This window comes from Anopheles arabiensis, chromosome 2 (assembly GCF_016920715.1).
Source record: "Anopheles arabiensis isolate DONGOLA chromosome 2, AaraD3, whole genome shotgun sequence".
Lineage (NCBI taxonomy): Eukaryota > Metazoa > Arthropoda > Insecta > Diptera > Culicidae > Anopheles > Anopheles arabiensis.
The window spans coordinates 99,569,568-99,584,869 of record NC_053517.1 but is presented as its reverse complement, the minus strand read 5'-3'; the positions used below and the strand labels follow the sequence as shown (position 1 = coordinate 99,584,869).

Here is a 15,302-nt window from a genome sequence, read left to right as displayed (position 1 = left end):
AAAATCAGATTATACCCTTAAATCCAAATTGATTTTGTTTGTTTTATGGCGATTTTGCCCCCTCCCTGCGGGACCACCACCACTACCAAAAAGGGAAGGTGTGAACGTAGGAGAGCTGAGCGGCATTCAATCAACGGCTTACGGCGCATAGCAAGTGAACCGTCATCACGCGTCGCCGTCTTCAGGCTTTGAGCGTAAAGCGGCACTCTATTCCGCTCTGCCATGTGCCATGAAATCACCCAGAAAACGCCAAAAGACAAACGCGCTGCCTTTTTGGCCAAAGCGCCCGGCTGCAATTAATCCCTACGTTTGCGAAAAACGAAACAGAAACGAGTGAACGATGTTCGAGGCGCATTTAAATCATCCGAAATCATCGTTTCACTGTTCTCCGTCTGTGGAAAACGATACACGCAATCCACCACACACACACATACACTACAGAGAGGGCAAAAAATGGTCTGTAAATGAACGTACATGAGCTCTCCGGCCAGTCGCGTGCAGAATCAGTTTCATCCCCTTTTTTCATCCCCGTCACATAGGACGAAACACTCTGTATAGTAATGTAGCCGTCGCTCAGCGACGGGACGGGGAAACTGTGTCCCGGAAGTGTGTGAAAAACCGGAAGCAAAATCATAAAATCTGCCAACATAATAATGTACTGACTGTTTGTGTGTGGTTGTGTGTGTGTGTGTGCGTAGCAGGCAAGCAGGAACGATTATCCCGTGCAAAGGGGCGCCGGTAGTCGCGGTCCAGTCGTACTGGCTGCACCCCTCTTGTGAACAATAATGTGACAATCGTTTTGTGGGGGAAAGAGAATGACCGTGTAACATGAGAGGATGCACTGTGTGTGTTTTTTTTCTTCTTCTTCTGTACTTCAGAATAGTTCTAGATTCCCCCAACACATGGGTGTTTATGTGTTGTTCTACACCGCTTTCAGCAAAGGGCAACGGGGAACAAAAACTCATCCAACAGTCGTGTAAGCATCAACCACAGACTACCATCGTCATCAAGTGCGGCATAATCATCGGTCCCTAACAAATTGTCGCTAGCGTGTGCCACGAGAGGGGGGGGGGAGTTTTCGTTATGGCGAAAAATTAAGCCACCGTCATCGGGGCAGTCGGGAGTGCCCTAAAACGATGATGTGGTTAAGAAGCTGTGCCGAAGAAACGCGCGTGTACGGTAGGGGGCAGCGAATGCAATCTGACATTGAAGACGATGGTTGTTCCGCTTCCTGATGCTTTGGAAAAAGACAACCCCGGAACAGTTCTCCCCTCTGGAACCGCGCGAAACAAAGCAACCGTACGGACGTAAGTTGTGTGATTGTGACCATAATTAAATCATCAACCACTGGCACTTACTGGCTCCAAACGACAACGACACACAATGATTCTGATGCTGACGACGTCCACGATGATGTGATGATGTGTTTTTTCCCCTAGTGTCCCAGACCGGCCGGGACACGCCGGGATCAAGATCGGCAAGATTTCAGCCGGACAACGACAGCGCGAGAGGGAAGGTCGAGGGGCAACATGACAATTGGCAACGGCAACGGCTGGAAGTAATCGATTGTCAACGGCAGCCTTTGTGGCGTTGTGTGCATGTGTTTTCAAGTGCTCACGCGTTGCGCTCAGTTTGCGAATGACTTTATTAATGGATGGCATTTCGCTACACGCTACACGACAGTGGCTTCCTTGGAGATTCGATCGAGAATCATAATAATTATGCATTCACACAGGCGCATTTTAACGGTAGATTTAAAGTGATGCAGGCGGGCACTCGGGTAGAGTTAGCGTGGGGTTTTAATTAGGTAGGTGGTGTCGTTGTAATTGATTCAAGTGTGAAGAAAGCCATTCTAAAGGCTTAAGGAATGGTCGCTGTGAGACAAATGTGAGTAAGATATATTGGAGGCTTTGCTGAAGACACTTTTAAGGCCTCGGGGTGTGAAGTTTGTTATTTAGATGTCAATGAGTTTATGTAAGAAAAAAAGAAGTTTGTAACATAGTCGAAAATATGGTTATGTGGTGAAAGGTTGATCTCCTTAAAAAACACACTAAAAATGGTTTAAAAAAATTGTCAAATTTTCATGGGTTTTTCTTAGCCCCCACTTATGAAACGATAAATGAACACTCTATAAAGTTATCTCTAAGTATCCTGAGTATCTCATAAGTCAGTAGACACAATTTGACACCTCTATCGGTCGAACTCTAACCGTGACGGCCAAAACAGTGAAGAAACTTCGTTCAGAAGCGTGAGCGATCAAAGAACTTCACTCGGTAGCGTCTAAAACGGAAACCGTGCAGCAGTTTGTGGACGTTATGGAGCCTATTCCGGCATCTACAACATCTTGACACTACAAGATAACAATCAGAGCAGCGAAAGAAAGTTCAGTTCCGAGTGGTCGACGATCCTGAGTGACAAGAAGTTCGAAAGGATGCTGAAAATCAAAACTAAGAGAAAAGTCGCTACTTCGTTGCATTCGGTTGGCTGGGAGGTCGATGCAACTGGCCAAACAGTGAAATAGTACCTAGAAAACATGAACAAACATATCAGAAAGTAGATATCATGTCCATTAGCTTCGCAACGGCAAGTAATTACGCCAAAACTGAATTCGATCATTTTAGGCGTATTTCGGTGTAATTTTGATATTACACCCAAGTCCGCGGACCGGTCCAACATCCCTCAGCTGCGTCCCAACGAATTTTTCTACACCAACCTGGTGTAAAAGCTCTACTCCAACGATTTTGTAGCGGAAATTGAGGAGGAATTGGTAAAAATCGAAGGTAGATCTTAAAACATGCCTGCACGCATGTCTCCCTTCGTAAAGGCGAAAATTCCTGAAAACTGACGAAAGGTAGCTCGCAAGCTCGTAGATTTGATTTTGCAAGCAAGCTGAAATAATTACCTTTCAAAGGATATTCATGGAAAGAAATTCTGGGTTGACATAAATATGGGTTAAAATAAGAATCAATAATATACTGGACAATATATGAATGGTGTGATAAGTAAAGCTCTTTAAAGCAAGTGTCATTTATACTTTTTAATAGCTTAAGATTTGTGTTCTTCAAACTGAACACTCACTTTTGATCACGCTTCTTCATTTTCAGTGTATTTGTTACATATTCTTTCACACGAAAAGCTTTCCCTCCAGCCCTCCAGTGCTGAAGCAATCAAACGCGTAATGAAAACATCGTGTACGCAAAACAACTGATCGCATGAACGCATTGCCATGCAGAGCATCGACTTCGATCGAACTCCGTACACTCACCGACACCTGTTTCTGTCTGTGTGCCTGCCTACCTTCCGGCAAATGCAGCAACTGAGTGAACTGAGTGTGTCTGCGCCTAACAAACGCCCTATGGGTTCGTCGCCTTCTTCACCCTCACTATAGCAAATCAGCCCCAAAAAAAAAAAGAAGTTCATCGCACTAAAGAAAGGGTTCACTGTACTAGCTTGGCAAACAACCACCGCCACCACCGCCGGAGCCGTCCTACGCAGATTCGTTCGCTATCAATTACGCCAAATGCAAATCTGACCCCGCGCACGGTCCGCCCAGGTCAGCTCCATTGGGCTAATTTTCTTCCTTTAGAACAGAGCGGAAAGCTTCACTCGCTGGTTTGGAAAATGAATCTGTAAAATTGGTGTACCCCTTGGTAGCTAGTATAGGGGTGTGTAATCAAAGCCTTTGGCGTGTAGTTTTTCCCTCCCGGCAAAGGTTTTGAACCCAAAAAGGAAGCAACGAGGAAGGCAGCAACAGATAGAAAAGAGTTTCATCGATCACCGTGCGCAGAGGTTCTAGAGTGGGGTGGGTCTTGCTTCAACGTTTCGTTTTCGTTTGCCTTTTTTCGATTTAATTTCGCGCAAGCGAAACGAACAATTCAAACTGTCTTACGTCAAGCTGGCCTGGGGATGGGGCGTCTAATTCGATCCTTTACAACGCGCGTGAGAGCAGGAACGCTTTTGAGGCGATTTCTTCTCCAGAGACCAATTTCAATTTCAAACAGCACTGCCCCGTCTCACACCCATTGGGTTGCAAGAGGAGCGTTGATTGTTTGCTTCTCTCGCTGTAATGCGGTTCGCGGGCAGACGGACAAACACAGCGACGGACGATGTACCATACGGCCGATAAGTAAATCACCATTTGGGGTAAAGATCTCGTGCGCAAACGATCCAAGAACGGACGTACTTTCCATTTCACCAATTGCGCCACTGCCTCCGGCCCGTTTCTCTATCGCACAATCGTTTGATCGCTTGATCGTTCGCAGCTAACGGATTCTAACGAGAACGTTAAACTACATCCACCGGAAGCCGGTGCTAAGCCGGGTGCTGCTGTCTGTGCGATGTCGAAAAGCAAAAGATGTGTCGGGAAAAAACGCGAAATGGCCAGCGCCAGAAGATGAATGACCTCGTCGATCAATCGGTAGCACCTGTCACGAGCGGGCCGGGTGGCTGGATGGCTAGAGTAGATTATTATTCGAACAAAAATTTCTGGACGTATTTGGCTGAACCAAGCGAAAGGAAAAATGCTCCAATCGAAGCGAAGAAAAAAAACCCAATCCAAAGTCTCCACATAACGAGATCGACGAATTAGATTGAATAACATTTATGATCCTTCTACACCACCAGTGGGGTGCTCCATTACAGTGCCAATGTTCGCTAAAATGGATCTTTTCATAAAACGCTCCACCATAAAATGCAAAACAGGCGTGCTGGTGGGCGCGTGTAATGCGCCATAAAAGCAGCAGGCACCCGAAGCGTCCGAAGCGAAAGTGATAAAACGCTGTTAGCCCTCCCCCGTCGGGAGGCTTCAATGCGCCGTTTTGGTACGATCTGCGATGTCTGCCCTTTCCTGCCCTGTCAAGTGTCATTCGATCGAGTCTGAGTGGGATTGCTGTCACGATTTCATTCTGCTTCGAATTGAAGATCATCGCCAACCGCAAGGTCAAGGTGGATTGGCCTTCACGTTCCACGAAAACGATGCGGGAAAATGGGAATAAGATGAGAATGGAGCACACAAAAATGATCTTTCTGTTGATGAGGTGATGATGTGCCGAACAAACGGGGCAAATAATAAACTTTTGACGGTTGAATAGAAGGTCTTGAAGCTGCTGCTGAAGTACAATCGCCTCACTAATGTTTGTCCAGCGGGTTCAATGCTTTCCTACTGCTTGAACGGTTCCGGCTACCGAGATGGGGTGAGCACGAAATTTGATTATAATGATACACCATTGCAAGAAAGATATTAACCTAAATTGCTAGCCACTGACACTACACTGCGGCACTACGGGGAGCAGCAGACAAGCAACGCATTAGTGGTACTTGAAGCCGACAAAAGTAAATCGAATTACATTTTCCTCTTTCGCTCTTTTGAAGTTTAATGTCTCACTCGGGTTCAGCCTGCAAAAGCCTGCAATGTTCACACTTGCACACTTGTGTATTCCTTTCTACGCTCTCACACTCTTGGTGCTATAATTAATATCCTCCTGCGTGAGCTCGTATTAACATGATAATGTGTCCAACACTGATCAACCTATTGGCATGAGGTTTTTGAGTTTTCAATCATCCCTTAACACACAAAAAATAGAAGCCTGATCGAAGCGGCATCTTTATGGTCCGATTCGATCCGCGTCTAGACAGCACGCCCATTTTCAGGTGGAACGGTTTTCCTTTCGTACGATATTTAACAGGCTGACCGTCGCCCTACGAAATTGCAATCAAAGCTGGAGCTGGTCGGAAAATGATCTAAGGGAAAGGAGGGAAAGGTGTACAATGCTTACACGCCTCAATAATCTATGCGCCAAGAATCAATCTCGTGCATGCTTTTGTGTAAAACCACAATGCCATTAAACGATGACGATGTCGGTTATTTCATGAACCAGCCAGCTAACGGGTGTTTTTTCCTAATATTCCCCAACTATTTATTTTCGCTTTATCACATTCTGACTCAGTGATTCTAATTCTAAGGAGAGAAGTAAGAAAAAAGAAAAAACTCCACACTGCCACTTGGTTGGAAGCGTCCTGCGATCGTTTTTAAGAATGCGATCGCGATTGGGAATGAAAGACTGCAACGAGCGAGCAGACGACGAACCTCGCTTCCCGCTGCTGCCGTTCATGGATCATGAGCACCGCAACCGATGAGACAAAACCCTTTTTACGGTTAGGTTTAATTGGATTTTTACCGTCCACTTCGGGGGGAGAATGGTTATGGTGGGATGGGGTGTGTGCACGCGCGCTTCAATTTACCCCCGTGGCCAATGAACAGTGAAAGACGGGTGGCGCTATATTTAGACGGGAGTGGTTTGCCTCTGTGTTCAGCCTTTTTTATTTTGTTTCTTCAAATTCATCCACCAGAGAAGCTAAAGATTAACTCCCCGGTTTTCTTTCCGTTCCCTTTTGCTTGCAGTTTGTTGTTTTATTTCAGAATAATCTTAACAAAACGAGCTTCTCAGCGTAAAACTGGAAGCTAAGGGTAAAACAACAACGAACGGAAAGGTCGGAACGATGAACCTCGATGCTGTTTGAAAATAGTTTTCCTCCCATCACAGCCCGATTTTGGGTCATTTCATTTCCGGCTACCTCCCCTATTTCCACGATCAAAACGTAAAAGAAAAGCCACGAGACCTTGATGTCAACCACACAGCCGCTAAAGCGTGGAATTTTGCACCTAACGGATGGATCGCTCTACGAATTGAAAAAATCCAATCTCGTGGGTATGGGATAGAAACAGAAGCAAAAAAAAAACGGAACAGATAAGCAGCTAACGATCCGCCCCCAGTGACACCCGGTGCAGCATAAAGTGACATAACACGGTTAGCAATCGCTGGCATTGAATCAAAAGGGGGAGCAAACGGTTCACAAGCTAAAGCGGACATCCGAACTACTTTCACACACGTTTGCTTTGCAGATGCAGCATGCAATTGCTTTTTTTCTTAATTGACTCGAGCTGCACGAGCAAAGCGGCAAAATGAGATCATCCTGATCTGTGTGTCTGTACCTGTTGGTGGTTTTATTTATTACTACTATTTTCTTCCAGCTCGAGCTGGTATTGTTTACCCTTTGCTCACACACACGCTTACGATGGTACGCTCAGGTTTCACGCCTGACGTGGTGTCGTTTTTGTTTGCTTACATTTGCATTTGTATATTTAGGCCACAGATCCAAATTGCCAAACAGGAGCGCGCCTAGCTTCGCCTTTCAATGATCAAGTGTAAAGAAAGCAATCGCGAAATTAATAACCGCCGCACAGCCACTTCATTAAAGAAAGGTGATTTATTTGCATAAAGGTCTTTCAGCTTCCTGTAGAGCATTTCCCCTCGCCGGGAGTATTTGTTTTCGAGACCCACACACACCCAGCTGTTTGACTTGCTGTCACAGCGGGAGTGGCACTAAGCAGAGGGGAAAACGAATGAAAGAACAAATACCTGACCGACATTTGAGTCCGGCATGTGGTGGGATTGAAATATATTTTTGTATTATTATGCTGCCCCAAAAAGCCAGTCAAACCGGCCCACACTGCGGATGAGTTGGGGATGCTAATCCTGCCCGAGATCATCACTGGAGATGATTCTCTGTTTGCGTTTGAGTCAACTTCCGCCCCAAAAGCGCATCACCGAGAAATTGTCACTAATTGGGTCAAGTCGTTGCGGGTTTTTCGGGAGACTTCTCTCCTTCTTCCATCCACCGTACAGGCGATAATGCGAACTCCCAAGCACCGAAGCTAATCGATCGCCTTTCAGGGAACGTGCCTTTCACTTTTGTGTGTGTTTTGTGTGCGTGTGTGAACCATGTGTGTTTATTTTTCTCCCTCAAATATTCATAATTTGGGACAATGTCATGATCGGGTCGATGATGTTCCGGGTTCCACTAAGGCGCGCGGGTCTGGAGCGAATGGGGCAGTAATATCCGGCGCTAAAACACTGTGCCAAGGCTGTGGCACAACAATGCCGGCCGCTGATTGGGATTTTCCATTTCCTTTCCAGCTGTGGTTTTGGGTATACCTTTAGGGGAGGGTTAAGATGAAGACATCATCACAATTAAGCGGCTTAGCAGGGTAGCGCCGGAATAATCCATCACACGATTAGGTTTGTTTGTTACAACCGCTGGTACAGGTACGGGATGAGGACATAGTCGTATCAAGCTTTAAATCCAGGCAACCACAAACACACCAATATCATTCAAGCAACAAACCGCTAAAGTGAATCAGATCAGAAGGCGGCCTCATTAAAATTGCATAGAGCAGAAACGCAAACTACCAGCATGTAGCGCTGTGTTTGATTGCAAAATGATTTATGTTTCAATTATCCACGGTCTAAGCCTGAACTTCAAACCTCGCGGGAATGCTCGCTGCCTAAGACAACGAACCCGAGTGCCATTGCACTCCGATCGCATGATCGTGTGCGGTTACCCTTTGATTGATCACGGGAAAGAGAGACAGAGCAGTTGAACAAGGCAGACAAAGTGTACCGATTGTAGGTTTTATTTCGTCTAGAACCTAGAATTTTGCACACAACAGCCACAGAAAACAGGCCCTCAAGAGCCCACTCTCAAGGGACCATTTCCGATCGTTCGCTTCACGTCGTAGGTATTCTCAGGATCTCATCTCTAATTCCCCCCGCGGTTGCCTTTACGTGCACTGCAGTGCGGGAAAACGCAAGAACAAAAGGATAAGTGAAAAATAAATACCACTTGCGGCAAACAGCAAACAGCAATCGTACAGTGAGCGCGCGGTACATCACGCAACCGTTCAATTTCAATTCCCCCAAGTGCGGCACGCAAGCGCGTTGCGCAAAGGAACGGAGAACACAATCACGCCGCGCAAACACCGATGATCCTTCGGCACAGTGAGTAGCGAAAGGATCCCGCAGTTGGTTCCAAAACCGTACAAATTGTTCCGATCGGGCGTGGAAGATAAATAATCAGCGTGGACTAACATCGCCACCGCTTCTTCGGCAGCGTCGGTGTCGGGGTTGATCGAAGCTAAAGCACGAGAACATTGAGCCGCAGTGAGAAGGAAAAATTGCAAAAATCGGTAGACAAATCGCAACCGTTGCGCGAGAACCTCATCCGTTCCGTGTGGAAGTCGGTTGTGCTTTATGCGCAAGACAACGCTAGCAAATCAACCATTCAATTTGTCCGTTCTGCTGTGGAAGATTTGTGTGTTGAAGTTCCTTCTTTTTTGTTCTTTTTATCTGTTCATCCCCACAAACAATGGTTTGCTCTAGGCGTGCCGAGGCATTGGCAAACGATTTGAATGCAAATTTCATTCACAAAATGAATTTCCAAGCCAGATGTGTTGCTCGTTGGCTTCAGATTCGTTTGCATTCTTTTTTGCTTGTTGCTGTTGCCTTTGTTCGAGCAACAAAATATGGGTTTTTTACATTTTTTTCGGGGAATGTATCTCCCGATGTATCTCCCCTTACTCCCTCGTGAAAGCGATATTGGAGAAAGTGGAATCTATAGTTGCTTCTAGCACGCCATGCACATAAATTAAACCTCCATTTAATCGGCTCCAAATATGGACCAGCGAAGTGCAGTAAGCAGTGATAGTTACACTTCCATTCGATTCTTATTGATAGGTTCTTTCTCTACCTACCAAGCTTAATTTAAACGTCTTCACGCACTGCACACTGCAATGCACTACGCCCGGCTGGACTCGCGTGAAAGGTAAACAATTTAATTTTAATACGGTACTTCCTTCGCCTTCGAAAATGAGGCCCTGTTATTATTACGCACGCTTTCGCCTCACCGACTATAGCCCCGGCTGTGGCCCGATTTATATCGCCCGGCGCAAGCATACAGTGCCGGATTATCATAATTCCGAAGCGCTGGATTTGTATGCGCGCCACACCTACTTGCCCAATATGGATCAGTGGCAGTAATTTTGGAGGTGTTAAATCTACCAAACAAATGACTAATCATGGCTAAACTGGCCCACATGTGTTGATCTGATTTGTGTTCTGCCTGTTTGATTGTTTTGTGGAAGAAGACGTACTTTCTTTTGAGTCAGTTTTTTTTAACCTCACTGTTACTGTGAATAGTGTGACCTCTATTTGATTAGGAAACACCGGGCCCCGTAGGAACAATGCTAAACACAGCACAGTGGATTTCGCAATTCTATTGCCGAGGAAAAGCCAAAAACCGCAGCGTGTAACGGACACCGTGGGATGGAACTCACGCGGTCTACGTAAGCGATAAAAACGCAATGGTAAAGTACACATAAACCTCAAAACTGATTCATACTATTGTGGCCCTTATTTCCACTCCCCCCAATAGTTTCTCTCTCACTCTCTCTCTCCCGAAGGCGGACGGGCAATGGTGCAATGCGGGCTTAAAATATGCGTAAATTCTTCACCCGAATGGCCATCGCTTACGGTATCTTTTTAGCCCGTTCATGCATAGATAAACGCGTGAGCGGCAAATGGGCACGGTACGGATGGTTTGGGGTAGAGTGTCGGTAGCAATGGGCCGTTTCAAATGGGTTGAGATTCTCCTACCCTTCCACCTTCCCCGCTAAATCACGTCCACGCATTGCTTTATGGTCCTGTTGCCCTCAAAAGAAGCAGATTAGCAAAGAAATGCACGAGACACAATTAATAAAGCTCATGTTTGCATTCAAAGTGTCTCGATCTCGTTTTTAACAATCAATTAAAGTGATCGTACGCTTGAGGTAAGGTTCGTCACTTTTGCAGCGTTGAAGTCTTTTGTACCGGAACCGTCCGTTCACCTGTTTTTTGAGTTTTTTCGGTTTTAAAACATGTAAATCACGCTTCCGAAGCAATTTTAAACTTAATCTAAATGGTTTTACAAGTTGAATCGCTTCCCTTAGATCAGTCACTTCCTTTGCACTCAGTCGCTCGTTGCACAAACAAAACAAACGCGCAGTAATTGAACCAATCTTTCCACACATTCTCATGTGTGTTTGTGTGCGTGTGTACGTTTGGGTAAGTATGGTGCAGTTGGTTTTGTACCTGAGGCATTACTATTCTGTGATTTTGTTTTTTTTTTCGACGCATTTTTCCTATTTCCTATTCCCTTTTTCGGTTGCCTCGTTGAAATGGTTCTTGTGCCGGTTTCCTATCCAATGCAGAAGACACTCAAATTCTTCCACTCGCTACCGCGTCCGAACTCTCGCCACGTAAGAAAAGGGCAGCATCATTTCCCGCCAGCCCCGCGGATGGAATCTATTACTGGCGATCGTCCATAAATCTCCGACCAAACAACAGCACCACCACCAAAGTCACCGGACGCCCGGCCAAAAGATGGTCCAAACCTACCGCACGGTGCGAAGCGAAGGAAAAACAAACAAACAGCACACACTCACCGGCGTTTGCTTTTGCCTTCTGTCCCCCACTCCGTTTTCCTTTACAAGCAAGTCGAAGTACTTTTGGCATCGCATCGCACGAGCCCTTTGAGGAGTACAGTTGAGTTGGTTTGCTTTTTGTTAGGACCAGTCCGTCCGACCGTCCGTCCGGCCGTTCGTCCGGGAAAGGTGAGGTCTTTCTTGCTTACCACTCAAGCGTATTTCTTATCGATTTGGCAGCATCCAGTCTGGCCGCGATTGAAACAGCCTTGCTGTCCCGATAGTGCAACAAAACAATGGAACTATGGCGTTCCCTTTTGCACCAAGTAGTGTTTATATGTGTGCGGGTTAGTATCATTAGTTTTGAGTTATTGCAGCACGATAGGAAATCAATTCGCAAATACCGTCATTGTGTTTATGCATCTTTGTCTTTTTTTTGCAAAACAAACCAGCTGAAAACATATCACCATCAACGGATCACACTGGGTCGCCACGGCTCTCGCGTGAAGCACACATCACAGATTAGGCAAATTTAATTTGAGTGTAATAAAAATCAAAGCTGGAAACGATTTATAGACCCGATTAGCTAACCTCTCACACACTTCACACGCCGTTAGTGGTTTCATTTGCTTGTTTTGCTTTATGGCTTATCTTGCTCCTATCACTGCTGTGACTAACTCGAGCATGAAGTTTGCACAAACTACCCACCCATTGTAGGTGGTGTTAGATACATCGCTAATTAAGTTAGCTTCTGTATGCTTTTCACTCCCCCCGTTTTTGTTTGCGAATTGGGACACATCACCGGACGGAAAGGCAGTGGAAAAATTCGGCAGAAAAGATGACACCATGCTGCGATGCGAAGCTGGTAACGTCACTTTACCGAAATTGGTGGTTGGTCCCAAGCGTGCTTTCGCTCATGATGACCAACACTCACCGAATGACACCGTGGCAAACAATCAAGCCGGAACACACGGTGGTGGAGTTGAGATCTTTAAAGTTGAAACCTTCTTTTTTAAACTCCCACATACCTTCACCAGTTTTGCACCCTCCTCAAAAAAGGCCCACAAAATACTCTCCCAGCTCGCTGTTGTTTTGTTCAGTTGATATTTGTCTTAGAAGTGTCCCGTTGCTTTTACATTGCCACAGCACCTAGACTGGTATAACGACCTGAATTTTATTTTCTTCTGCATGTTTTTTGTGGTATCAGTTTTCGCACTGAACGATGCAGTCAAGCACCATAATAGTTGTAATAAAGAAAGAGAGAGAGAGAGGAAGAGGTAGGACGAACCGTTTTGGCACACTTCCACAAAAATCCATGTGCATTATGATTTTGTGCATTTATTTGTCGTTCTGTTTGTTTTGCCAAGTGAAGATTTTGGACTTTTTTGAAGACAGCAAAACCACGTGTAGACGCGACCGTTTTCGGATGAGTGATTTTAAACGGTGGCTTGTGAGGCCTTTTTTGTTGCTGCTGTGACTCCCGAATAGTAAACGCCTAATGTTTGTAAATTTTACTCCTCAAGAGCAAGAGCAAATGCTTACAAATTAAAGCAAGATGATAATAAATAATGTTTAAAAACTTACCATTAAAGCTAGTAATGATATTTTTATGTTCATCGTACAAGTCGTTCTGTTTTCGTAGCTTCTTTTAATAAGGCGTAGTTGTCCTGGAAAAAGCTTTCCTTTTTGTCGTGCTCTTTTGAACTATTTTTATCAATTTAAAACGCACACTGTTTGCACACTGTTTGTTCACACTCCCTTTTTGATTTGTTCACTTGATAGGAGAGGAAAAGATGAATTCGTAAGTAATCGTAATTTCATTACAGATAAGAGCACTTTCTCCCGTGTTTCCTATTTTACTATCAGCTCCCAAAAATTAAGCTAAAAATAAAGCATCCTTTTGTTTGTAATTTCAAAAAAAGGATAGAAAACCAAAATTACTCCTCCCCAAACGAAAAGGTGGATAATTCAAGCCCAATTGGTAGCACAACAACAGCAGCAGCACCAGCAAACACTTCCTTCAAGGAAAACCCACACAAGCACAATGATTGATGAGCTATTAATTTAGATTTCGCGCCAAACGGGTGCGATCTTCCGCCGCACGATAGCGCGCTTTTCAACCTCGAAGGAGAAGAAAGAAGGAAAAAAAGCGAACCCCCTTCGAAACGAAAGCATAATCATAAATCGCGCCCGGTGTGTGGTGCTTTATCTTCACAAAGAAACACACTCACACACGCTGCACGCAAAATGATCTAGATTTTTATTTCACACACAAACCCAACTGTTGCTTTATTACACTATTGCGATGATTATTTTCGACACAACGTAACGCCTTGCCCGCAGCCGAAAAGTAAAAAAAAAAGCAGCTGAAAATGACCGTGTGCACGGGAAAACGGAAATTCGTTGATCGGCGGAAAAGGTCTCGCTCCGCGGGTATCAACCGGGTATTAGCCGCGGCTAACGGAAACAGATAAAACTGCCCGATAAGTTTGGGCGGCCGCTTTATCCAGGGGTTGGGGGGAGGGGAGTAAAAGGTAAACTAAAAAATAGTACAATCTACTTCAGCTAGTTTAGGACGCGCTGGGAAAGAAACGTTCGAGAACGAACGGGAAAACTGCTCTATCTCTCTAGCTCCGACTCCGGTAAACCAGCTTTTCACCAGCAACTTCAAAGCGGGAGTGGAATCAGTTTCCTCAGTGCCCTAATCTGTCGGTGGCAAATGCATCGTTCTTTCGATCGCGATTTTGAGGCTGCTCTGTTTGGGCTCGTTTGTGCCGCAAAAAAAATAACGAAAAATTGCTCAAAGTGCTTCAAAGAACCGCAAGAAGTGCGCCCTGTCCAAAACACCCGGTCAGCAGTTACACTTCACCAGTCACAAACATACACAGACACACAAACGAACGCTTGCTTTCGCACAAAACGTCACAGGTGAACAGTTTTTTCCCCCCAATTCGTGCAATTCTGCTGCCGTTGATGCACTGGTTCACTGCTTCCAACATCCAAGATCGCACCAAGCACCACAAGCACCCGCAGAGGGAAAACTAACCGTCTCGTCTGCCGAGCAGAGTGGAAGATGAACAACACCGAGCGCGAAATGGAAAAAGCCGCGAGATGCCGGGAAATGTCGACTATCCAGCGCGGACGTCGAAGCTTAACTGAACGGACGGATTTCGGTGCGGGAACGCTTTTTACTTCGCTCGGCTCGGGAGTTCGCCCGTTCGTTCGTTCGCTCCGCTCGCTCGTCCGATCATCGGCGTTGGAAAAGCGTATGTGCGGCGGGGCACCATTGCTGGAGGTGGCGGCGCGCATACGCACAGCTAGTGGCGAGCGTTTTGGTACAGATGTGGAAGAGATTTGTTTTTGGGGGTTTTTATTCGGTTTGGTTGAGATAAATAATTTTGTTATACTCTTTTTATTTTTTTTATTTAATGTGTTTACTTTTATGACTTTTATGGCATTTGCTTCAAATTATTACATTTTTCATTTTCAGTATTGCTTTTAAATGAAGCTTATAATTTTAGTAAAAAGTAATAGTTATTTGAACAATAGCCCAATCATAAATTTGGTTACTGTATATCACTGTAAATTGTACATGTTATTTTTCTGTTCTTTATAAATTTTATGAAGCTTCAATTAAGCAGAAGTTGTGTTGCTGCATCTTTATGGTATTTTCCGATTAGATATCAATACAATTGGACCAAAAAATTCTGGGAAACGACCAAAAAATCGTGGAAACGCACCAAAAAAATATGGGAGTTCACCAAAAATAGATGGGAACCCAATAAATCGTGGGCAACCCTGTAAATGTCTATATACCCTTCAAACTTTCCGAGCAAAATCAATATGATTTATCGTGTGTTCAGATACGCGGGTATAAATACCATCAAACACTATTAAATTCCCGCTAGCTTCTTGTTTGCTTTCTTCACTTTGTTGAAAAGCTTCACCAACAGATGGCTCCACCAACTTTTTTGTTGTTGCTATTTTTAGAATGCTCCAGTGGTTT

The 15,302-nt window shown here is 45.0% G+C and overlaps 1 protein-coding gene across 1 annotated transcript in view; it reads right to left on the bottom strand.

Annotated features, from left to right (window-relative positions):
• LOC120895277 overlaps positions 1–14,434 on the bottom strand; it is a 42,936-nt gene extending 28,502 nt beyond the window's left edge. The window contains exons 1-2 of the mRNA XM_040298464.1: positions 14,343–14,434; positions 12,881–13,070 (exon numbers count right to left, since the gene is read on the bottom strand). Of these exons, the coding sequence (XP_040154398.1) occupies positions 12,881–12,913 (33 nt within the window). The 5' untranslated portion in view covers positions 12,914–13,070; positions 14,343–14,434. The remainder of the gene's footprint in view (positions 1–12,880; positions 13,071–14,342) is intronic.
• Between the last annotated feature and the right edge of the window lie 868 nt (positions 14,435–15,302).